The 25280-nt window shown below is 38.6% G+C and overlaps 1 protein-coding gene across 7 annotated transcripts; it reads right to left on the reverse strand.

The window, feature by feature from the left end:
• Positions 1 to 293: 293 nt before the first annotated feature.
• Positions 294 to 25125, reverse strand: LOC114317443 (eukaryotic translation initiation factor 5A-4). 7 transcript variants are annotated; one of them, XM_082877366.1, is made up of 7 exons: positions 24631 to 25125; positions 24493 to 24538; positions 2692 to 2904; positions 2531 to 2596; positions 1869 to 1925; positions 1397 to 1471; positions 294 to 937 (listed from the first exon to the last, which is right to left on the reverse strand). In XM_082877366.1, exons 3-7 carry the CDS (start codon positions 2881 to 2883, stop codon positions 833 to 835), a joined length of 495 nt encoding a protein of 164 aa, XP_082733492.1. In that variant the 5' UTR covers positions 2884 to 2904; positions 24493 to 24538; positions 24631 to 25125; the 3' UTR covers positions 294 to 832. The 7 variants fall into 7 exon arrangements, 6 of the variants coding, with proteins under 6 accessions (XP_082733492.1, XP_082733483.1, XP_082733506.1 ...); XM_082877374.1 differs by having other exon boundaries at positions 630 to 937; positions 2531 to 2618; positions 2743 to 2904; positions 24631 to 25108; XM_082877357.1 differs by lacking the exons at positions 24493 to 24538; positions 24631 to 25125 and adding an exon at positions 3133 to 4656.
• Positions 25126 to 25280: the final 155 nt, after the last annotated feature.

Consider the following 25280-nt stretch of genomic DNA (forward strand, 5'->3'; position numbering starts at 1 on the left):
ACGGTGTGGTGCCGTTGCAAAAAGTATTAAAAATATAAAAAAAATATTTTTTTGTGACAATGTACTACCGTCGCAAAAAGTATTAAAAAATAATAAAATTTCTATTTTTTGCGACAATTTAATGCCGTCACAAAAAGTAAAACCTGTAACAAAATCAATAAAAATAATAAAATTTTCTGTTTTTTGCAACGGTGTAGTGCCGTCACAAAAAAGAAAAAAAATCCTCCGATAAAATTATTAAAAATATTAAAATTTCTCCATAATAATTACATAATAATATAAAAATTCCAATATAAAAATAACAATTTCTTCATAATAAAACATTCTTCCATTCATAATTACACATCAACAAAATTATCCCACTACATAATGTTTCATAATACATATTTAATGTTTAAATTTATGATTTTGTTCATAATTCAAAATAACATAAATCGAAATTAAATGTTTTTCTTCAGGCTTAATATCCTCCAAAGGCCCTCGATCTTTGGTCAGCTTCACATAACGAGATTGAACTCTCCCTTCAGCCATCCAATCTAACACTAAACAAACAATAATAAAAAAAACAAGAAAGTCAAGAAAATAGAGTGCTTGTGAATCGGATTTCAAAAATCAGAAGCTTTGTTTACCTTGGAATAGAAGCAAATCTAGGGATCAGATAGACAATCGATTGTAATTTCGTGGGTGTTAGTAAATCCAAAGCATTATCTGATGAGTAACAGACGAATTAAGTGAAAAGAGTCTCTTAATTTTAGGGTGGTTTTAATCCAATTATTAGATCATTTATATAAATAATATGTGCGTAGACATTATACAAGAGACCCCAAGAATTTTAGTTCTTTGGGCCAATGTCCTTGAGGGCATTGATCTGTTCTTCCCCCATAACACACATAACTAACACAATAAGGTCTTTCCCTTCAGCAAACCCATCTTTAATCTGAACACACAAAGCACAGACAAATAAATATAAAGTAAAGAACATAATATTAATTGTGGACTATTGAAGGGCAGCATTAAATTTTCAATGCACAAAGACAAAGACGAATGACACAATCCGTACATGACACAAACATATCGACTCAATGATTTTTTAAAAATACAGAACACAATATGCCTGGGACACATATTTTATTTTTATTTTTTTTTAATTTTGTTGTGTGCCAAATATAAAAATAGTTTATTCAAAGATAATGGACAAAAAATGAGATAACACTAGAGTAATTAAAATTAAAAAGTCATTTATTCAATAACTTAAAAATCAAGATATCATTGACGTAACAATGCTTCTAAATTATGCAAAACAATATTGAAATACAATGTATTCATCTTACTAATATTTCAAAATATATTTAGAGTGCACAGGTTGCATTTTGAAGAATGCAGAACATTTGTGTACCTGGCTGAGCAGACTTTCATCGGTGGGAAGCTTCAAGTCATCCTTGGTGTTACCATTCTTAATCAAAAGACTCACCTGCAGATCAAAGTTTATTTGGTTTACAATTCAAAAATTGTGGCAACCCCTAACAGGCAAAGCCTAAAGCTGGATCTGAAAATGGAAGTTACTACATCCAAACTTATTAAGTTCTGAATAACATAAAATCTTACACATTTCTAACAAAGAGACATGGATAGTTCTTGGCTGGACACAAAGTACTAATAAAACAGCGGAAATTACCCATGGCTAAAATTACAAATACAAAATATTGCTGCCAACATCATCTCTTGTCAATAGAATAATAACAAGTCTAAATTTCCAAATGTCTATAGCAACCCAATTAAATTACATGGCATTTTTATCTACCAATAATTAATCCAGTGAGATCCATTGGATACAGAAATATTCAAGATGTTCACACGAAATTACTTACAAAACCATCTTCAGAAATATCAATCAGTTGATAATCAGTACGAGTAACATGAGGAACCTGCAAAGAAGAAAAGTGACTTAGAAGCTATGAGAGGAATAGTCAAATTGGGGAGTATCTTTGTTATAAAAAGTTCTAATTTTTACTTTCAAACTTTTTTATTTTATTTTATTTCAAGTCTGTCTAATTTAAAGGAATCTAAAAAGTAAATTTTCAGTGGATTTTTTTTTTATATAAAAAAACCCCTAGCTTTTTAATTTTTTTTTAGTGGATTTTTTTCCCAATATATATATATATATTAGTTTTTAGATCTGTCTAGTCTAGTGAGGCTTGAACATGAAAAGTTTTTAATTTTTTTTTTTTAAAAAAAAAAAGTTAGGATCATTACAAAAAAACCCTTAAGATTTAAGCCTTTTAACAAAATAAATTCTGAATTTTTAATCTTATCAATTCAAACCTCAATATTTTGATTTATTTTCAATCTAAACTATTTATTTATTTTTGTTAAGTAAAATTGTTAGAAAAGTGTACATTAGTCATTAAATTCAATGGAAATAAGTATTTTAGACATTTTTTTATACACCTACATTATTGAGTTTCATGACTAAAATATTATTTTTTGTGTCTATTTTATTTAACGAAAATAGACAAATGATTTTGATTACCTTATTACATCCAGGAACCAAGTCTTGCAAAATCTTCATCCTCTCACCGATCTTTTCTCTCCTAGCCTGACAAACAACAAGTTTCAATCTGCAAACAGAAAGCTACAAATAAATTCAACAAATGATAAATAGAAATTCCAACAACTCTGAAGAGAAATTACTCTCTCTGCTAAACTGTGGCTATCAGTAGCTTGACCTCTTCTTGTTCTCACATGGATATAATCTTGCTTATTAGGCTGCTCACTTGGCTTTGTATGCTTCTCAACTGCCATGTTTCCTTGCCCTGAATTTGATTCCATTTTTGACTTTGAGTTTGAGCCACCATTTTCAACTCTTGATCTGGATAATTTCATTTGTTTTCCATCTGAATTGTTCTGCCCAGAAAAACGAAAAACAAAACTATTTCACATACTAAAACACAAAATGGACGGAGCAAAATAATCAAAGATGAAAAGTTCACAAATCAAACAACCCTAAAAACAAATTTATGCATGTAATACGCTCAACTTTATCAAACATAGAAGCATATTGATATTCCTCCTACATCCAAATGACAAAAAATACAAAAGAAATAAACAATGAAAGGAAAGCAGTGAACATACATGACGATCAAGCATCAGCACCCTGATTCAACTCATCCGATTCACTATCACCGACTGATTCCGATTTCCTACTTCTATGCCTAGAACTCTTGCTCTTCCTCTTCCTCCTCGACCGTGAATCATCCGAATCAGCATCTGAAACAAATTGAGACGGAGAGAGAGAGAGAGAGAGAGAGAGAGAGAGAGAGAGAGAGACGTAAGAAAGATTAGGGATTTTGAGATTGGGGATTTTGGGTTTGGGGTGGGGGGAAACCCGAGCGGGAATGGAGAGGGGGGGAAGAGATTAGGGATTTTTGAGATTGGGGATTTTGGGTTTGGGGTGGGGGAACCCGAGCGGGAATGGAAAAAGGGGAGGGGGGAACGGAAATTTTTTTGGATTTTTTTTTTCATTACAAATGAATATTTGAATAATAAAATGATTTTTTTTTTTTTTGCAACGAAGGATGTCGTAGTCAAAAAAAATATTTTTTATTAAAATAATTTTTTTATAGTTAATGAATTTTTTTTTTCATTTAGTAAGGTTGAAAATTTATTTGTTTCATATTTATTTTATTGAATAAATTTTTTTTCTTTAATTTGATAGAAGTAGGGATAATATTTTCCATTAAAATAAAATTAATTTTTTGTGGTCAATGAAAAATATTTTTTTGCAACCCTTTTTTTTTTTTGTTACTAAAAATCAAGAACTAATTTTTTGTGGTAGAAGATAGGAAGTGGCAGTAGTGGTGAAGGTGGTAGATAAGATGTGATAGTGGTGGTGGTAGTGATGGTGAAGGAGATAAGTGGTGAAGTTGTGGTAGTGGTAGAGGAGATAGAGTAACGGTGGTGGAGGAGAGGTAATGGTAGTAGTGGTGGTGGTAGTGGAGTGGTAGCGATGGTGGTAGTAATGATAGTTGTAGAGGTGGAGTGACAACAGTGGTAGTAGTGGAATGGCATTTGTAGTAGTGGTGAATGTGGTAGAGAAAATGGGTGGTGAGAGAGAGATGAGTGAGAGACAGGTCATCCAACGGATATTTTCACTTCAACCCACACCACTCTAACCCGTGCACACCTTACGTAATTATATTTCATTACGATTTCACTTTTTCATTTTTCTTTTCAAATCTCTATCCAAATTCATGAACAACAACATTAAAAAAAGTGTACAAGATGAATCGGCTAACCAAATCATAGAGTTTTGAGAGGAAGCAAGAGATTCTCTGTTGTTGAATATTACTTTTTCCTTCCACGTTGTTTAGTTACAAAGATTATTTAATCCAATCATTGCATAATATAACATAAACAACACATAATATGTCACTTCATGATTGAACGAAGATTTCATTATTTATTTTCATCTCTATCTTGTTCATAATTTAAAAGTGAGAATTTGGTGTATTGGACAAATAATTTTATGGCTATAACTACCACATGTTTTTAAATAGTTTTTTTTATTTAATTTTTTTTTTATTTTAAATACAATTTTTGTCTGTCGATGTTTTTTTTTTCCTTCTCGCTTTTTACTTGAATCAACATTGTCAAACCCTTGCCCTCATTTCTCTTAGATTCTTTTCTCCAACTCAGTTACACAATCTCTCTCCACAAAATCGTTCAAAATAATATATTTTTAATGTTAGATTATTAGAAAAACCATGATTCATTTTTTTTTTTAATTTGCAACACATGTTTTCAAAAGTAATATGGGCTTATCAATCAATTCAATCCCTAATTTGTTTATTGTTAAACATAGAAATGCTACGCAATGTTAGTTCATGGAACTTGCTAGAGGCCAACACCTTGAGATATGTCATACTAGAAGCTTTCTATATATACTTTCCCTTTTCTACACCATTTGTTCATAACACACCTCTTCGTAAATTACTTGAGTTTTAATACACAAGAATGGCGTCATTTTCTTCTTCTTTCAAGGCCTTTGTGACTTTGGCTTTCCTTGTGCTTTTCATGGGAAGCTCTTCAGCTCAACTTTCTTCTACTTTCTACTCCAAATATTTTCCGCAACTTTTCGCCATTGTGAAATCTGTTGTGTGATCTGCAATATCAAAAGATGCCAGGATGGGTTACTCTCTTCGTCGCTTATTCTTTCACAACTGCTTCGTTAATGTAATTCTACTTTCTTCTTCATTTTCTACAAACTGCATAACTAATTTTCTATGTGACATAATACGTTTTCCTTGCATTCTAAGTGTTCAAAATATAGATGTAAGCATCTAATCATGAATTTTTTACCATAAAGGATTAGTATCTATGACGCCTAAATATTGTTCAATGTTTTGTTTCGATGGCTAAGATTGTATATCCTTAGACCATAATTGTCAAAATGTGTTTTGGTGGCTGTTCAAGGGATGTGATGGATTAATCCTCCTCAATGACACGTCTTCTTTTCTAGGGGAGAAGACAGCATTCCTAAATGTTAACTCTGTCAGGGGATTTGATGTTATTGACAATATAAAGACTACGATGGAGTTTCCATACCCTGGTGTAGTTTCTTGTGCTGACATATTAGCCATTGTTGCAAGAGACTCTGTTGTTATTGTGAGTACTAATAAATAATTAAATAAAATACGTCATTCCATCCAACGTATAGAAGTACTAATTATGTTTTCTCTTGAGGTTTACCAATCATCAACATATCTTTTATAATTCATGCTACAAAAATCACAACAACTTGGAGGGCCTAGTTGCAATGTGAAACAAGGACGAAGATATGCCATGACGGCGAGCCTAGTCGTTGCCAATACGTTTTTTCCTCCTCCTACTCCTAACCTTAATGAACTCATATCTAGATTTGATGCTTTTGGCCTTTCCACCAAGGACATGGTTGCTCTCTTGGTGTTCTCTCTCTCTCTCTCTCTCTCTCAAATAACGTAATTTTTCTAAATTATGGTATAATGTTGTTTGGCATTATAAAATCAAGTTCACACACAATTGGACAAGCAGATGCACCACCTTGTGTATAATGAAACCAACATGGATAGTTCATTTGCTCAAATAAGGTGACACAGTTGTCCGAGAAACACTGGCTTAGGAGACAACAATTTGGAACCTATTGATCTTCAAACTTTAATAACTTTCGAAAACAAAAACTACATGAACCTTGTTACCAAAAAGGGCTCTTCCTCCTACCTAGGCCAACACCTTGAGATCTCTAGAAGCTCTCTATATAAACCACCAATCTCTACACGATTCTCATTTACAACACATTTTCATCACAAACTGAGAAGTTGTTAGTTGTAATCAATGTTTCAAAATGCGGCGTTACGTAATGGTTGCGGCTGTTATGTAATGGTTGCAGCGGTAGACACCACGCGTTACCCCTGCTTTTGCAATGTGATTAAGATTTGCAGGTGTGTCGACCATAGCGGCCATAACAGCCCGTTACGTACCGTTAAAAATGTTTTGAGTTGATTCTTAAAAAAAAAAAAAAAAAAAAAAAGAGACAAAACAAAACAAAGCAAAAGATTGAAAAAATATATATTGAACATATTTTGTACATACCTTTATGGTTGAACAGATTTTGTATAGATTTTGTCTTCAAAACTCTTGAGTTCTTTCTAGACTATAAACCCGTGAACCACTTTAAAGTCTCAGATTTTCAACCATCTTCAACTGAGTTTTTGATTTCCAACCTGCAAACTAAGGAGAAGTAGGCCAGGGCCAGCCCGTGGCTCACAGCAACACAACAACAGCAACACATGTTTAGACCACGGTACATGGTAGTAGCTTGCTTACGCCTGGGCTCCATGCTGGGCCAAGCCGTGATCTGATGGTGACCAAGGCAGGTTCTGGCACAATGAATGGCTCTCCGATAGCAGTTGGTGTTCAAGCAAATTCCAGGGGCATGTTTACACAACATGGAGCTCTACTTGCACCTAATTTCATTCCACCGACGGTACATGCTACCTACATACAGAGTAGGTCTCCTTTGGCTCTGACGCCGAGTTTGTAAGCCCAACCTAGTATAGTCGTGGAGTGCAATGGACTTTAAGGGACCCAATTCGATGTCCCATTACCAAATGGCTTGTCCATAGGTGCCAGTGGCCAATATCGTCATGTGTCTTCACCAATGGTGAATTCTCAACACCCAAATGGCCAAGTCGCTCCAGGCTCGATCTTCGAGTCCACGAGCCAAGTTCTAGGAATACAATCATCAAGTTCTCTCCCTTAACAGTTTCTCACGCTCGCCGATGTGCGAGCTATGTTTGATCTCAAACGGGGCAAGAGAGCTTTACCCTCTTTTCCCGATCCGAATGTTAAGCCACCATACCCTATCGAGATATTGAGTTATCTATACCTGAAGGGGTACACAGTTCGAAGTTCATCAAATTTGATGGCAAACAAGGAAATGCTCTAGAACATGTTGTTCAGTTCATCGAGACTCTGGGGTTCATGATTCAAATCATGTCCTCCAATTAAGAGAATTCTCCAAGTCCCTCACCGACTGAGCATATAGTTGGTATGTTAACTTGACCTCAAACTCTATCCAAAGTTGGAAGGAGATAGTAACCAAATGCCATGCTAAATTCTTTTAATTGGCTGAGAAAGTGACCATACTTACCTTGTATAAGGAAAAGCAGCGGGAGAGTGAAGACATTCTCCAATATGTGAAGCGGTTCCAAGACAAAGCCATGGACTGTCACGAGGTTGTGGAGAAAACTACTTGGTCCAAATCTGTGTTGGAGGGGCATTGAACGGGTACAAGATGCTTATTGTTAATCACAAGCTACCCACCTTCTCGGCACTAATTGAAGCATCTCGGAACATCAACATACCTCAGTCTTAAGAGATCGGATTTGAAACTAGTTATAAAACCAACTTCAAATCATCTTGTCTTCTACTCGAAAGTTACCGGGGGGGGATTAAGAGGGTAGAAGAGGAAGAGCTGCAAAGCTAACACTTGTTTTTCGTGTAGTATTGAGAAGGTGAAGGCCTTAGTCAAAGAATGGGTGACAGATGGGGAATTGAAGTTGCCTTATATCGAAGAGCTTTTACCGAAGAAGGATCCCAAGGGCCTTAATTATTGTGTTTTCCACCAATCACTAGGACATCCTACAGAAAAGTGTCGGACACTTAAGAAGATCTTTAGAAAGAAAGTTGAAGCAAATGCGCTAAGTTTCAAAGAACAAGGGGTCTAGGATATCCTAGAAAACGTGGCTATGATGGCGTATGACAGGCCAATGATTGAAACAATTGAAAACTAAGAGGATGGGGAGCACTCCCTCGAAGACGCCCTCGAGCTGGAGGATGAGAAACACTTTCTTGAAGATGCCCTCAAGCCAGAAGATCAAGAGCACTCCCTTGAAGACGCCCTTGAGCTAGAAGATGAAGAACACTGTTTCGAAGACACTTTTGAGCCAAAAGGTGAGGAAGTTTCTTATAGTGAACCTTTTAATCCAGAAGGAAGAGTTGGTTACGAAGCATCCTTCAATCCAAGAAGAAAACATCATGTTTGTATGCCATCCTACTTCAATGAGACTGAGGAGTTGGTTAACTATGATCCGCCAAGTATAGAGAAAGATCTAGATCACTATGCAAAGACTCTCCAAGATAACATCAAGTTCAAACAATTCTTCAATCAGCTTGGGCTTTCTGGGGAAGCGAGAACTGAAATTACCAAGTCCATTATCAACACTGCCGAGGCACACCATGAGAGAGGTGTGACAGTTGAGGGATCTATTCCAAGGAAAGCAAGGGAGTAGACTGGTGCTATAATCTTTTCTGAGGTAGATCGAAAGTACCCTTTTCCACACAACTGACCATTCTACGTGACTGTTTACATCAATGAGGTTGAGTTCTAGAGGGCTTTGCTAGATAGCGGAGCTTCTATCAGTATCATAACCCGGGCAACTCTAGAGAAGGCAAGGATTTTCGAAAACCACATCGTGAAACAACCAGTAGTCATCACGGGGTTCCGGAGGAGAAGAGACAGTTGCTTTGGGATATGTGACTATTGATTTGGTCGTAGGGGTGATTCGCTCGGCCACTAGGTTTCATATCTTTGACTCTAAGACAAACTATCATACTATCTTAGGGAGGATTTGGATACACAAGTATGGTGCTGTGCCTTCAAGTTATCATTAATTTGTCAAAGCTAAGTTGAGAAATGAGATAGTGGCTATAGAGGCTTCAGAAAGACTTTTTGGTACATCTGAGCCTTGTTACTCGGATGACAAACCAAAGGTCGAGTCAAGCAAACAGCCATTGTCCCAGCTTTCTTCTTTGTCCAAAAGCACTCTTGTCCCTTGGAAGATGATAAAGGTTTGAGAAGGAGGCAAGACAGTGTATTACTTATGAAGGTGTGGGGGATCCGTTTCTCCCATAGCTGGCCCCTAGTTAAAGGAAGAATCTCCCGACAAGGACATAGTGTTAAAGCCCAAAATGGGTCCAGAAATGTATGGAAGATGGACCAAAGCCACAACTCAAGTAACTGGTGAAAGCTTTCCAAATGACCTCGCAACTCTAGGGACAAAGGTCAACATTCCATAAAAGAATTCCATCTATGACATTTACAATTTATATTTACTACATTGTCCAAGAAGTTTTATCTATCTTTCTTATGTTATGAAGAAATTTATTTCCTCCATATTGTGTATCCCCATTAGAAGTTTATTTTCTCTATATTGTGTATCTTGATTATGTTACGTTGCTTGAGACAGTTTTCAATTTTTGTTGCCCCACGAAGAAGAAGAAGTAGTAGACTCGGTTGCCAACTAGAAAGGATATTTCTTGCCAAAGAAAGGAGTGTGCTTCCACCCAGACTTCCGAGGGACAATCCTTGCTTCCATTAGTGCGGGTTTCGAGGATCTTTATTGTCAAAAAAAGAAATGTACTCTCACTCGGACTTTCGAGGGATAGCCCTTGCTTCCATTTGGACTTTCGAGGGACAACTCTTGTTTCCATCAGTGCGAGCTTCAAGGATTTTTTCTTATATTGAAGTAGAGTGTCTGCCACACTTAGACTTCCAAAGAATAGCCCTCAAGACTCGGTTGCCTACCAGAAGGGATCTTTCTTGCTGAAGTAGGGTGTGTGCTACTTTCGGACTCTTGAGAGATAGTTTTGCTTCCGTTCAGACTTCTGAGGGACAACCTTTGCTCTCATTAGTGCGGATTCTAAGGGCCCCGGGGTCATGGATTCTAATATGTGTTGTTTAAGTGATAAATATATTATTTCCCAAACCAAAAGTCTTGATTTCGAACACCTTAATGTGTTTATAAAATTTTGTTGAATATTTAAACCATTATTTGATTTTGTTGCTTTATTTAAAGCTGTGTTTGTTGCATCCGCCAAACTGTCCAGTCAAAACTACATATAAAATCTAATTGATTTACTCATCTACATTTGAACGACAGTTGGGCTGGGAAAAATACACAAACCACCATAGGCGATCCAATTGATATTTTCACTTCAACCCACACCACTCTAACCCGTGCACACCTTGGTTAATTATATTTTATTACGATTTCACTTATCTTTTCCATTTTTCTTTTCAAATCTCTATCCAAATTCATGAACCACAACATTAAAAAAAGTGTGTACAAGATGAATCGGCTGACCAAATCTTATAGTTTTGAGAGAAAGCAAGAGATCCTTTACTGTTGAATATTACTTTTTCGTTGCACGTTGTTTAGTTACAAAGATTATTTAATCCAATCATTGCATAATATAACATAAACAACACATAATATGTCACTTCATGATTGAATGAAGACTTCATTATTTATTTTCATCTCTATCTTGTTCGTAATTTGAAAGTAAGAATTTGGTGTATTTGGCAAATAATTTTATGGCTATAATTACCACATGTTTTTAAATAGTTTTTTTTTTTTAAATTTTTTTTAATTTTAAATACAATTTTTGTCTGTCGATGTTTTTTTCCCTTTTCTCTTCTTACTTGAATCAACATTGTCAAACCCTTGCCCTCATTTCTCTTAGGTTCTTTTCTCCAACTCAGGTACACAATCTCTCTCCACAAAATCGTTCAAAATAATATATTTTTAATGTTAGATTAGTAGACAAACCATGATTCATTTTTTTTATTTGCAACACATGTTTTCAAAAGTAGTATGTGCTTATCAATCAATTCAATCCCTAATTTGTTTATTGTTAAACATAGAAATGTTACACAATGTTAGTTTATGGAACTTGCTAGAGGCCAACACCTTGAGATATGTCATACTAGAAGCTTTCTATATATACTACCCCTTTTCTACACCATTTGTTCATAACACACCTCTTCGTAAATTACTTGAGTTTTAATACACAAGAATGGCGTCATTTTTTTCTTCTTTCAAGGCCTTTGTGACTTTGGCTTTCCCTGTGCTTTTCATGGGAAGCTCTTCAGCTCAACTTTCTCCTACTTTCTACTCCAAATATTTTCCACAACTCTTCACCACTGTGAAATTTGTTGTGTGATCTGCAATATCAAAAGATGCCAGGATGGGTTACTCTCTTCTTTGCTTATTCTTTCACAACTGCTTCGTTAATGTAATTATATTTTCTTCTTCATTTTCTAGAAACTGCATAGCTAATTTTCTATGTGACATAATACGTTTTCCCAACATTCTAAGTGTTCAAAATATGGATGTTAGCATCTAATCATGAATTCTTGACCATAAAGGATTGGTATCTATGACGCCTAAATATTGTTCAATGTTTTGTTTCGATGGCTAAGATTATTTATCCTTAGACCATAATTGTCTAAATGTGTTTTGGTGGCTGTTCAAGGGATGTGATGGATTAATCCTCCTCGATGACACATCTTCTTTCATGGGGGAGAAGACAACATTCCCGAATGTTAACTCTATCAGGGGATTTGATGTTATTGACAATATAAAGACTACGATGGAGTTTCCTTACCTCGGTGTAGTTTCTTGTGCTGACATATTAGCCATTGTTGCAAGAGACTCTGTTGTTATTGTGAGCACTAATAAATAATTAAATAAAATACGTCATTCCATCCAACGTATAGAAGTACTAATTACGTTTTCTCTTGAGGTTTACCAATCATCAACATATCTTTTATAATTCATGCTACAAAAATCACAAAAACTTGGAGGGCCTAGTTGCAATGTGAAACTAGGATGAAGAGATGCCAAGACGGCGAACCTAGCCATTGCCAATAAAATTTTTCCTCCTCTTACTTCCAACCTTAATGAACTCATATCTAGATTCAATGCTTTTGGCCTTTCCACCAAGGACATGGTTGCTCTCTTGGTGTTCTCTCTCTCTCTCTCTCTCTCTCTCTCTCTCAAATAACGTAATTTTTCTAAATTATGGTATAATGTTGTTTGGCATTATAAAATCAAGTTCACACACAATTGGACAAGCAAGATGCACCACCTTGTGTATAATGAAACCAACATGGATAGTTCATTTGCTCAGATAAGGTGACATAGTTATCCGAGAAACACTGGCTTAGGAGACAACAATTTGGAACCTATTGATCTTCAAACTTTAATAACTTTCGAAAACAAAAACCACATGGACCTTGTTACCAAAAGGGGCTCTTCCTCCTACCTAGGCCAACACCTTGAGATATCTAGAAGCTCTCTATATAAACCACCAATCTCTACACCATTCCCATTTACAACACATTTTCATCACAAACTGAGAAGTTGTTAGTTGTAATTAATGTTTCAAAATGCGTCTGTTACGTAATGGTTACGACGGTAGACACTATGTGTTACCTATGCTTTTGCGGTGTTATTGAGATTCGCAGGTGTGTCGACCGTAGTGGCCATAACTGTGGCATAATGGCCATAACAGCCCGTTACGCACTGTTACCCAATATTTTGAGTTGATTCTTTTGAAAAAAAAAAAACAAAACCAAACAAAAGGCCGAAAAAATTTATCTTGAACAGATTTTGTACAAACCTTTATGGTTGAACAAATTTTGTATAGATTTTGTCTTCAAAACTCTTGAGTTCTTTCCAGATTGTAAACCCATGAACCACTTTAGAGTCTCAGATTTTCAACCATCTTCAACTGGGTTTTTAATTTCCAAGCTGCAAACTAAGGAGAAGTAGGCCACGACCAGCTCATGGCTCACAGCAACACAACAGCAGCAACACATGTTTTGACCACGGTAGATGGTAGTAGCTTGCTTGCGCTCGGGCTCCATGCTGGGCCAAGCCATGATCTGATGGTGACCAGGGTAGGTTCTGGCACAATGAATGGCTCTCCGATAACAGTTGGCGTTCAAGCAAATTCCAGGGGCATGTTTACACAAAATGGAGCTCTACCTATACCTAATTTCGTTCCACCGACGGTACATGCTACCCACATACAGAGCGGGTATCCTTTGGCTCTGACGCCCAGTTTGGAAGCCCAACCTAATATAGTCGCGGAGTGCAATGGACTTTATGGGGCTCAATTCAATGTCCCATCACCAAATGGCTCGCCTATAGGTGCCAATGGCCAATATCGTCATGTGTCTTCACCGATGGTGAATTCTCAACACCCAAATGGCTAAGTCGCTCCAGGCTCGATCTTTGAGTCCACAAGCCAAGTTCCAGGAATACCATCACCAAGTTCTCTCCCTTAACAGTTTCTCACTCTTGCTAATGTGCGAGCTATGTTTGATCTCAAACGGAGCAAGAGAACTTTACCCTCTTTGCCCGATCTGAATGTCAAGCCACCATACCCTATTGAGATGTTGAGTTATCAATACCCGAAGGGGTACACAGTGTCGAAGTTCATCAAATTCAATGGCAAACAAGGAAATGCTCGAGAACATTTTGTTCAGTTCATCGAGACTCTAGGGGTTCGTGGTTCAAATCATGTCTTCCAATTGAGAGAATTCTCCAAGTCCCTCACTGACCGAGCATATAGTTCGTACGTTAATGTCATGACCTGAACCCGCCCCTATGGGTTAAGGACATAACCGGCCAGTAATCAAGGGATTACCTACGGCCTCAAACCAAACAAGACGTATCTCATCAGAGTAAAGGGGCCCAACGGAAGCAAATTTAAAACTTTTGTCCATAGAGCTGTGCTTACATGGCTGTAGACATTCCCGAATGTCCCGAGAAAATCTCATTTTGTTCATCTGGGCTTACTATAGTTCGGACTCCATGTCATGGTTCAAAATCTGATCTCGCAAAGTACAATACGAGATTGATAAATCACCAAAGAGTCCAAATCCGGCAAATCATTTTGAAAAATTGATTTTTAGAAAGAAGTGCCAAACATGGACTGCTTTGCCAGATACAGAGTCCCCACCTAAATATTTTATTTTGAAAAATTTAGGAAACCCTGACTCGTGCCTAAGGCCACATGTCCGTCATCACCAAAGTTACCTCGGCTCGGGAACTTAGGTACGATTGAGGAAGGTCATGCAATGAAAGATCGGCCACTACTAAACATGATATATTGTTTTTGAAAATATATGTGCTCTTATTCCGGTTTATTAGCCTAGAATTGCTACGTGATGCGCACAGCATACAAGTATAGACTGGATCGTCTAAGTTGGAACAAAACATCTCATGTTTGTTTTTGAAAACGGTTTGCTACTCGTAAGTAGGCTAAAATGCGGATTTTGCCACCCTCAAGTGGGCTTAGAAAACATGGTGATTTGCCACTCTCAAGTGGGCTTAAAACTCGCAATCAATGAATTGTTCCAATTCAAATAATCCGACCTTCACCCACAGGCATTCAGACATGTATATCACATAAGCAGTTAGCCTCATGGCAAGCATGCTATCATGGCAGTCACTCACACACATGCAAGGATGCTAAAGCACAAACACTCACCGAGTACTCCAAGACAAAACAAAAACTAGTTAGTAATCAATGCATGATCCTAGTTCATGTTAAGATGGTTAATGCAACACATGAAAAATGAAACTATGATAGGCTCGGCTATTCTAACATGGCATATGAGATGTTACAGATAACATGTATTCAACTCGGAATTGAAATACAATGCAGTTAGTATGATGCGCCGAGCCCGGTGCATGCAAAACAGATGAATGAATGCAAACATGCGAAGCATAAGGATGCTAATTGAAACATGCCCTAAAACTAACCATCGTAAATAAAAGGGAGAAAGACGTGGAGTTGGAAGACATGCATCACACACACGCACACTTATTACAACAGTTGGCCCTCTCGATGGAGGGTTCGAATAAATAATACAACACCAACTAGCTAATCTAAGCTAATCTAATTAAGCTAGGTATTACACAACCAAAATGAATAACAAATTACAGCTAATTATTACACAACTCTAATTAATTAACAAACTAACTAAGTAAGCAATTAAACTAGCATGCAAACTACATGAATGTGGACTGGCTCAGCTCTGCCTTGAATGATGAAGGATGCATGCATGCTCGAGTCGCCTTGTCGGGAAATCCATCGCGATGCCTCGGCTTGCCTTTGTTTGCAATTGATCTCAGAAACTTGCACAAAGCTCCAGAGAGATGAAACTCCACCCTGGGAATCTGTGGGAGGGCTGCCGACCAGCTTATAGGCATGGGAGACCACCTGCCGACCACCTTTTGTGGTGGAAACCAAAAAAAGTAGTCGGCTAGCCAGTAAATCTGGTCGGCTGACCAGTTTCCTTTCCTAGTTTCTGGTTTTTCTGCAGCAGAAGGCAAGAGAGAGAGATGGCAAAGTATTCGCAACACATGTGTGCATGACCACTCTTCCCGTCATTGCATAAGCTCTAGGGAGTGTAGTCCTCGACCCTCGGGCCACCAATCATGCATTTCGATGCATGATGGCCGAGGAGTCGAATTGCATGACTCAATGTGAAATGAATGTACATACAAGCACCTAAAGCCAACAACTCTGTCATGGGTAATCAAGAGTGTCGGCGATCGGGAATCAAGGCACGTTTCGTCACTTTGAGTACGAAACGTCCCTTATTTTTCGTGTTCGGACTAACTCCTATTCTGAACACAATGCAACAAACAATGGCATGCACAATGCGACTTTAAGTATGCAACCTAAATGCTATGCAACTAAGTGATGTAAACATGCAAAGGATGTCATGCAAACATGCAACTAGCATACACAATGCTATGAACTAACAATGGCATACTCAATGCACATGGTACTTAGCATACACAATGCACCTAAGAACTAACATACACAATGAGATGAACAAGGCATGCACAATGCAATGATCAATCATGCGACAATGTGGCATACTCAATGCTATGGAATACAATGGCATACTCAATGCAAAAATGGACTTATACCAAAATGAGTGGGCCTCAGCCACACCCAAATCAATGGCCAAACATGATGAAAACAAGACTCTAAAACTCATGCTAGCATACACAATGCAAGGACCTAAGCCCAAGGCACAAAAACACAACTTTGCACATGCATTGAAAGGACTAAACATGGAGTACAACGGCATATATTCCAGCTCTGAAATGACATATAACATGACTCCAAAATGACTCCGAATCATGCAAACAACTCACACAACACATGTTGAATGGCTCAAGCATTGAAACTAGTGAAGTGCATTACACTATAGACATGCAAAGCGATGCTCAAATGATGAAATCAACCCCAAACAGACCTTATGCAGACCCAAAACAGTAGCAAAATGAGTTGGGATGATGGCTTGAAAGGCTAAAAAATGAAGCTCATGCAAGAGCTCATAAATGGGGTATAATGATGCAACTCTCAAGCACATTGAAAGGGTGACAAACATGAGAATATGGCCAAGAAATAAGCTCTAAAATAACATTCCTCATAATGCCAAAACATGCAAATACCTCAAGTTAAGCATGCAAGGGACTTCAAAAACTCAAAGCTAGGCAAGGCTATTACACTACAAGCATGCATGGAAAGCATCATTCGACCAAGAGGCCTCAAAAAAGAGCTAAGGCAGCCCAAAATATGAACAAAATCAGTTTGGATCATAGCCAAAATATGCTAGAATAGAGGGCCAAAACATCATGCATTTCAAGCTAATAAACCATGATTTACACTACAAGCATATGAAGCATATGAGAGGCTACCAAACCAGCCAAAAATAGAATCATGGCATGCCAAATGATGGCCAAAAATCCACTAAAACATGACCAATACATGCAAGAATGAGGTGTTACTTTGATAGGCTATGCAAGGGATTGTTCTACATATGCAAGAGGCAAACAAAAGGTAACCAAACAAGCCATAGACAGAGTCTAGGAAGGTCCTAAAAGTCACTAAAAAGGGCTTGAACCAAGGCTAGGAAGTGTGGAAATATATGCTCCCTTGGAAAGCCAAAAATGCAAGCAAACAAGGCCAAAAGAAAGAGGGTCACCCCTCTCTGATTTTGGCCCTGAAAACCACATGCCAACCATTGAAAATCTGCTGGATTTCAGTGGCTAAAGGGCCAAGTGAAGTTCAATACAAAGGTCTCATGGCATGACTCAAAACAAGGCTAAATAGAGCATGCAAGAGGGTAGATGACCCCCAACACCAAAAGAGCCTTAAAAAAACATAAAAATCACTTAAATATGAACCTTTTTTCAGTTGACAACAAAGCTCAAATAAGCATGCAAATGAGGCTAAGAGAAGGATCAAAATAATGCTTAAAAGAGGGAAAAGTGATTACCCTTGAAGCTCAGCAAAACTAGCAAACTTTAGGATCAAAAACCAGCTCTTTAACCTCTCAAAACAACCTCCAAGAACCTCAAATCAATGGTGGAAGTGTATGGCTATGAGGTGTAGTGTAAAAGGGTCAAGAACAATGCACCTTATGAGTCAACATATAGAGATATAGAGAGATATGTATTGTTTTGCCTTAGAGAAAAATTTGAACCTGGTTCAAGGAGGGGGAGGGCCTCTCTTATAGACAAACAAGGCCAAAGCTTCTTCAAGAAGCTAAAAAACAAGGCTCAAGACGTGTATGGAGGATACAGTCTGTGCTTTCCAGCTGGCACAGCTGGCACCCACTCAAATAGACAAAATAAGAGGAAAGGGGCCGACCAGAATAGGTGGTTGACCAGCTACTTTTAGTGGTCGGCCGACCACCCTAAGTGGTCTCCCAGAAAAAAAGTGGTCTCCAAGGGTAATTGGTGGTCTCCACACTGAAAGAAAGCCAATGGTGTGGTGGGAGACCAGTAAATGTGGTCCAAAGACCAAGGAGACCAGTTTCCCGACAAGAAAAACCGACTGGCGGGGAAAAGTGGTCTCCAAGGAGAAAAGGTGGTCTCCCACCATTTTACCACCTCCCAAACAAGGAAAACAAGTTCATGCCAAAAATGAACCAACATGGATGCAAAACGAGAGTTTGGGAGGCAAAGCGCGCAGTCGGGTGCCTCGAAAACTGGCTGCTGAGCACCGAAAGTGGTGTGCGACCACAAAAGTGGTCTCCCGGGCCACAGTGTCCCTCTAGACAGAAGAAACAAGGTGTGTTCCAAAAACCGTGCCAAATGGAGAATGTTAAGCGGTCCCGAGCCGAGGCGCGCGGCCAACGGCTCCGAAAATCAGAAACTAGTCTCCAAACGGGAACTATGGCCTACGACCACGAAAAGTAGCCCACGACCACTGAGAGGTGGTCTACAAGACCTCTCCCTCCCTCCGGGAAGAGAAAACAAGACTTGGTCCGTAGACCGGGTCAAAGTACAAGAGTCCCGAGGTCTGGAGGTGAGGCTCCCAGCGAAGAACTCCGAAACCTCGAAACGAGCACAACATACGCAATCACCGAGCACTCAATCGATGATGTCTGAGTCTTAAGGTCAGTCAAAAATGGGGTGTCTACAATGGTACATCATAACAATCCATATATATATACCTGTTAATAGCTCACATCAAAGGGATAATAACACAAAGTTCTGTACATACACAGGATCATTCAAGTCTAAGTCAGTCAAATCCAAGATTTATATACAAAGGTAATCCGATGTTTTCTCCAATATAACAAAACTATATCAAAAGAACAAAAGAGGCAAAGACAAGTCTCGTGCGTGAGACGTTTGGGCTGACTCTCCAAAACCTTGACTGTTTCTCATATATTTCACCGAGGCTGGGTTTGGACGTCCCTTGGCTCACCTACATAGACATGAATGAGCGTGAGCGAATGCCCATTGAATAATATCAAATAAGGAAGATACATGAACAATCTTTGAAACAGTTACATCAGACGGCCTTGGGCCCAATTCATGTTTCTATTTAATGTATCAACCGACTAAAGTTCTAGACGTATTAAATGGCCTCGGGCCCAATTAACTCATACCCGACGGCCTTTGGCACATCCATTCATGTCTAACGGCCTTTTGGCACAATCATTCGTATCCGACGGCCTTTGGCCCAATCATTCATATCTAACGGCCTTCGGCCCAATCGTTCAGATCTAACGGCCTTCGGCCCAATCGTTCATATCCGACGGCTTTCGGCCCACTCATTCATACCAATCTATCATTCATGTCAGACGGCCTTTGGCCCAATCATTCATATGTCAGAGTATCATTCGTGTTAGACGGCCTTTGGCCCAATCATTCATATGTCAGACTATCATTCGTGTCAAACTATCATTCATGTCAGACTGTCATTCGTGTCAGACGGCTTTTGGCCCAGTCAATTGTATCCAACGGCCTTTGGCCCAATCATATGGCATAACAAATATTTGTCCCCAATTCAATGTAACAAACTTACAAGACTTATATGAAAGTAAGCAATTGGACAAATAACATACCTCAGATATCTTTATTAAGATATTACTCACAGTGATCTGCCGGTGGATTTGCCTTCGTGCTTGACCCTATACATTTCATGAACATAATGGATCACAAACGATTCATTCCGTTCTTAATTCATATATTCCTCTTAGGCTTCGTTCTTATCCTTTTAACTCATTTACAATGCTTAATGCATGCCTAAGAGTGTTCAGAAATAAAAGAGAACAGAAAATGAAACACAAAACACCTTTACAAAATTTCTGAAATAGGGGTCCCCGTTCGAGCGTGGGTTCCGCTGCTCAAGCGGACCCTCATGGTCTGCAAAAGTACTGGTTGCCTCATTTTTACGCTCGAGCGTGAATTCGGACGCTCGAGCTGAAAGTCCCACTACATGGCTCCCCGCTCGAGCGTGAATCTCCCCACTCGAGCGGACACCCATGTCTGCAAAACTTCTGGGAGCTCGTATTTCCCACTCGAGCGGCGCTTTCCCTACTCGAGCGGACATGACAAATTCTGAAAAATCTAGAATTGTTCTTGAGGCTCAAACTTGATATTCAAAGGCTCCAAAGCTCGAATTTAGGTACCAAAAACATGAGAAATGCATACATAGCATGAGAGCATAGGAGATTTGGGACTAATTGTTCAAAACCGTGATCAAATTCTCAAATTAACCAACATTTCTTTTCATAGTTTCAAAACATGTGTACTCAACTTCATATTATCTCCATGTCTTCATTAATCAAACATGCATGTAATCTTTTAACTCTAATTCCATTTCAAATGGCTCAAGTGATGCCTACACACATAAAACTCATCCAAATCATGCTTGCATGTATGATCCAACAGCTTAATTCACATATTACATGCTAGATTATGTAATTTCATAGCAATTCTCTTCATGCATGAACACATGGACTTCAATCACAACTAATCAATTCTATTCATGATCTAACTTATTATTTAATCTTTAATTCACAAAATCACAACTCAAACTCATGAATTAAGGGTTGATTACTCACTTAGGAGTTTCAAACACTCAAGTTCTTTGAGTTTAGCTTCCAATTCTCAAGCCTTGAGCCAAAATTGCACAATTCTCCCCCTTTCTCTCTCTAGAGCCGGTCTCACTCTCTCACTAAAGTATAAAATCTGATTTTGAGCTCAAAACTTAAGGGGTGTGGGTGTATAATGGCCCTTATATAGCCCCTCTTAATCAAATTCCATTAGCACTAATTAATTGAGCACTATTTCATCAATTTAATTTGATCCGAATCAATTTTTAATTAAATTTCACCGTAGGCTCTAAAAATTACGCCGATCACAATGGCGTAGTCAATTTCGGTTTCTGTGGCCGATATGGCCTTCAATTTAAATTCAAAATCACATATATTCATATGAATGGCACTCAGAATCATATCAAAGACATAATCACATTCATAATAAGGATCAATTAGCATAATACGGGGCAGGGTTATCACAGTTAACTTGGCCCCAAACTCTATCCGAAGTTGGAAGGAGATGGTCAACAAATGCCACTCTAAATTCTTTTAAGTGGCTGAGAAAGTGACCATACTTACCTTTTATAAGGAAAAGCAGCGGGAGAGTGAAGACATTCTCGAATATGTGAAGAGGTTCCAAAACAAAGCCGTGGACTGTCACGAGGCTGTGGAGGAAAGTTACTTGGTCCAAATCTGTGTTGAAGGGGCATTGAACGGGTACAAGATGTGTATTGTTAATCACAAGCTACCCACCTTCTCGGCACTAATTGAAGCATCTCGGAACATCAACATACCTTAGTCTCAGGTGACCGAATTTGAGACTACTTATAAAACCAACTTCAAATCATCTCGAGGACCTTCTGTCACTGCGACTTCTGCGTCTTCTACCTGAAAGTTGCAGAGGGAGGGATTCAGAGGGCAGAAGAGGAATAGCTGCAAAGCTAACACTTGTTTTTCGTGTAGTATTGAGAAGGTGAAGGCCTTAGTCAAAGAATGGGTGATGGACGGGGAATTGAAGTTGCCTCATATCGAAGAGCTTTTACCGAAGAAGGATCGCAAGGGCCCTAGTTATTGTGTTTTCCACTAATCACTAGGACATCCTACAGAAAAGTATCGGACACTTAATAAGATCTTTAGAAAGAAAGTTGAAGCAGATGAGCTAAGTTTCAAAGAACAAGGGCTCTAGGATATCCTAGAAAACGTGGCTATGATGGCGTATAACAGGCCAATGATTAAAACAATTGAAAACTCGGAGGATGGGGAGCACTCCCTCGAAAACGCCCTCGAGCCGGAGGATGAGAAGCACTTGCTTGAATATGCCCTCAATCCAGAGGATGAAGAGCACTCCCTCGAAGACGCCCTTGAGCTAGAAGATGAAGAACACTGTTTCGAAGACACTTTTGAGCCAAAAGGTGAGGAAGTTTCTTATAGTGAACTTTTCAATCCAGAAGGAAGAGTTGGTTACGAAGCATCCTTCAATCCAAGAAGAAAGCATCATGTTTATATGCCATTTTACTTCAATGAGACTGAGGAGTTAGTTAACTATGATCCGCCAAGTATAGAGAAAGATCTAGATCACTATGCAGAGACTCTCCAGGATAATATCAAGTTCAAACAGTTCTTCAATCAGCTTGGGTTTTCTGGGGAAGCGAGAATTGAAATTACCAAGTCCATTATCAACATTGCCGAGGCACACCATGAGAGAGGTGTGACAATTGAGGGATCTATTCTAAGGAAAGCAAGGGAGCAGGCTGGTGCTATAATCTTTTCTGAGGTAGATCGAAAGTACCATTTTCCACACAACCGACCACTCTATGTGAGCCCTCACATCAATGAGGTTGAGTTCAAGAGGGCTTTGCTAGATAGCAGAGCTTCCATCAGTATCATAACCCGGCCAACTCTAGAGAATGCAAGGATTTTCAAAAACCACATCGTGGAACAACCAGTAGTCATCACGGGTTTCGGAGGAGACGAGGGAGTTGCTCTGGGGTATGTGACAGTTGATTTGGTCATAGGGGTGATTCGCTCGGCCACTAGGTTTCATATCTTTGACTCTAAGACAAACAATCATATTATTTTGGGAGGGCTTGGATGCACAAGTTTGGTGCCGTGCCTCAAGTTATCATCAATGTGTCAAAGCTAAGTTGGGAAATGAGATAGTGACTATAGAGGCTTCAGAAAGACTTTTTGGTACATCTGAGCCTTGTTACTCGGATGACAAACCAAAGGTCGAGTCAAGCAAACAGCCAATGTCCCAACTTTCCTCTTTGTCCAAAAGTACTCTTGTCCCTTGGAAGATGATAAAGGTTTGAGAATGAGGCAAGACGGTGTATTACTTATGAAGGTGTGGAGGATCCGTTTCTCCCATAGCTGGTCCCTAGTTGAAGGAAGAACCTCCCAATGAGGACATAATGTTAAAGGCCAAAATGGCTCCAGAAATGTATGGAAGATGGACCAAAGCCACAACTCAAGTAACTGGTGAAAGCTTTCCAAATGACCTCGCAACTCTAGGGACAAAGGTCAACATTTCGTAAAGGAATTCTATCTATGACATTTACAATTTATATTTACTGCATTGTCCAAGAAGTTTTATCTATCTTTCTTATGTTATGAAGAAATTTATTTCCTCCATATTGTGTATCTCCGCTAGAAGTTTATTTTCTCTATATTGTGTATCTTCATTATGTTACGTTGCTTGAGACAGTTTTCAATTTTTGTTGCCCCTCGAAGAAGAAGAAGTAGTAGACTTGGTTTCCAGCCAGAAAGGATCTTTCTTGCCAAAGAAAGGAGTGTGCTTCCACCCAGACTTCTGAGGGACAACCCTTGCTTCCATTAGTACTGGTTTCGAGGATTTTTATTGTCGAAAAAGGAAATGTGCTCCCACTCGGACTTTCGAGGGATAGCCCTTGCTTCCATTTGGACTTTCGAGGGACAACTCTTATTTTCATCAGTGCGAGCTTCGAGGATCTTTCTTGCTGAAGTAGAGTGTGTGCTTCCACATAGACTTTCAAAGAATAGACCTCACTTCCATGAGTGTGAGCTTCAAGGATTTTTTATTTTATTGAAGTAGAGTGTGTGCCCTACTTGGACTTCCGAAGAATAGCCCTCAAGACTTAGTTGCCTACCAGAAGGGATCTTTTTTGCCGAAGTAGGGTGTGTGCTACTTTCGGACTCTTGAGAGACAGTTTTGCTTCCATTCAGACTTCCAAGGGACAACCTTTGCTCTCGTTAGTGCGGGTTCTAAGGGCCCTGGGGTCATGGATTTCGTGCAAGAATTCATTTGCTTCAAATAGTAAAACCGACAAACGAGATAAACAATATTCAAGCATTATCGAAATAAAGGTGACATCAACAATAGTAATGAACAACTTATGTTACAATAATTCTATTCTTCCGAGCAAGTTCATGAAAATGCAACAATAACCATCAATGCTTTGTCTCTCCAAGTCAGTTCCTCTCAAGCTGACGTAAAGCTACAATGTTCAAATCATGATTGCATTCTCTCTCAACACCAATCCTTCATTTTCAACATCAAGCCTCTATGTATGTCAAGATTATCGACACAGGTCCAAGATTCAACAAGGAACACTAGTTATTTCAGGACAAAAAATTACAGGATTTAAGATCCAAATAAAATTTCCACCGAAGTTCACATATTCAGAGTTCATCAGAGTATTAAGTTCATTAGAAAAACGGAAATGTAATAAGAAAAAGGAAGAGGGCTTTAAGCAAAGATTCACCTAGATCTTGAAGCCCAAAGATCAATAGAGTAGGGTTTTTACAAATCTGAAACAACGAAGGGAATGGAATTAGTTGAAAGAAAATCAAAGCCCATACACATATATATATATATATATATATATATAGAGCTCACTCACAGATTTAGGACAATCGAGAAGATGAAGCCAATTGAATGAAGACAAGCTAAGGGATAACATAACGACATGAACGGCGCCGGAGTGAGCAAACGTCAAAGTCAACAATCCCAAATTGGCGAAGCAGCTGGGTAGACCAACGCTGTGTTAAGTAGGTGGCATGGTCGGCGCTGGTCAGTCGCGACTGCAAGTAGTGGTGAGTCTGCAAGTGACAGACGAAAAGCGCACCGGCCGTGCGAGCTGGCTGGTCGCATGCACAGGCAGGGCCGCAATTGGCTCTCACAAAGAAGGGATAAATCTAAAGATAATATTTTGTGTGATGGAGTACTGGAAAATGCTAAGAAGACCGGTGCTGTAACAGAGCTTTGGCAAGGGATAACGACACACCAACAATGGATATACTTCCGTCAAAGAGTTGGTTGATTGACGTTGTATGGAAGAAGAAATTGAAATCTTTTGGGTCCTTTGAATCTGGTATCTCACACAAAAATAAAAAATAAAGAATAAATAAAAGGTGTTTTCAAAGGATTGGAGATGGACATTTTACAATTAAAAAAAAAAAAAAAAAAAAAAAGATAAGGACAAGGTCTTTGTCTTTTGGTTGGGTCCCTCAGATATTCTAAGAGAGATATGCATATCTATATATATATATA

Source organism: Camellia sinensis, chromosome 1 (genome assembly GCF_055761805.1).
Source record: "Camellia sinensis isolate YWXY chromosome 1, ASM5576180v1, whole genome shotgun sequence".
NCBI classification, from domain to species: Eukaryota; Viridiplantae; Streptophyta; class Magnoliopsida; order Ericales; family Theaceae; genus Camellia; species Camellia sinensis.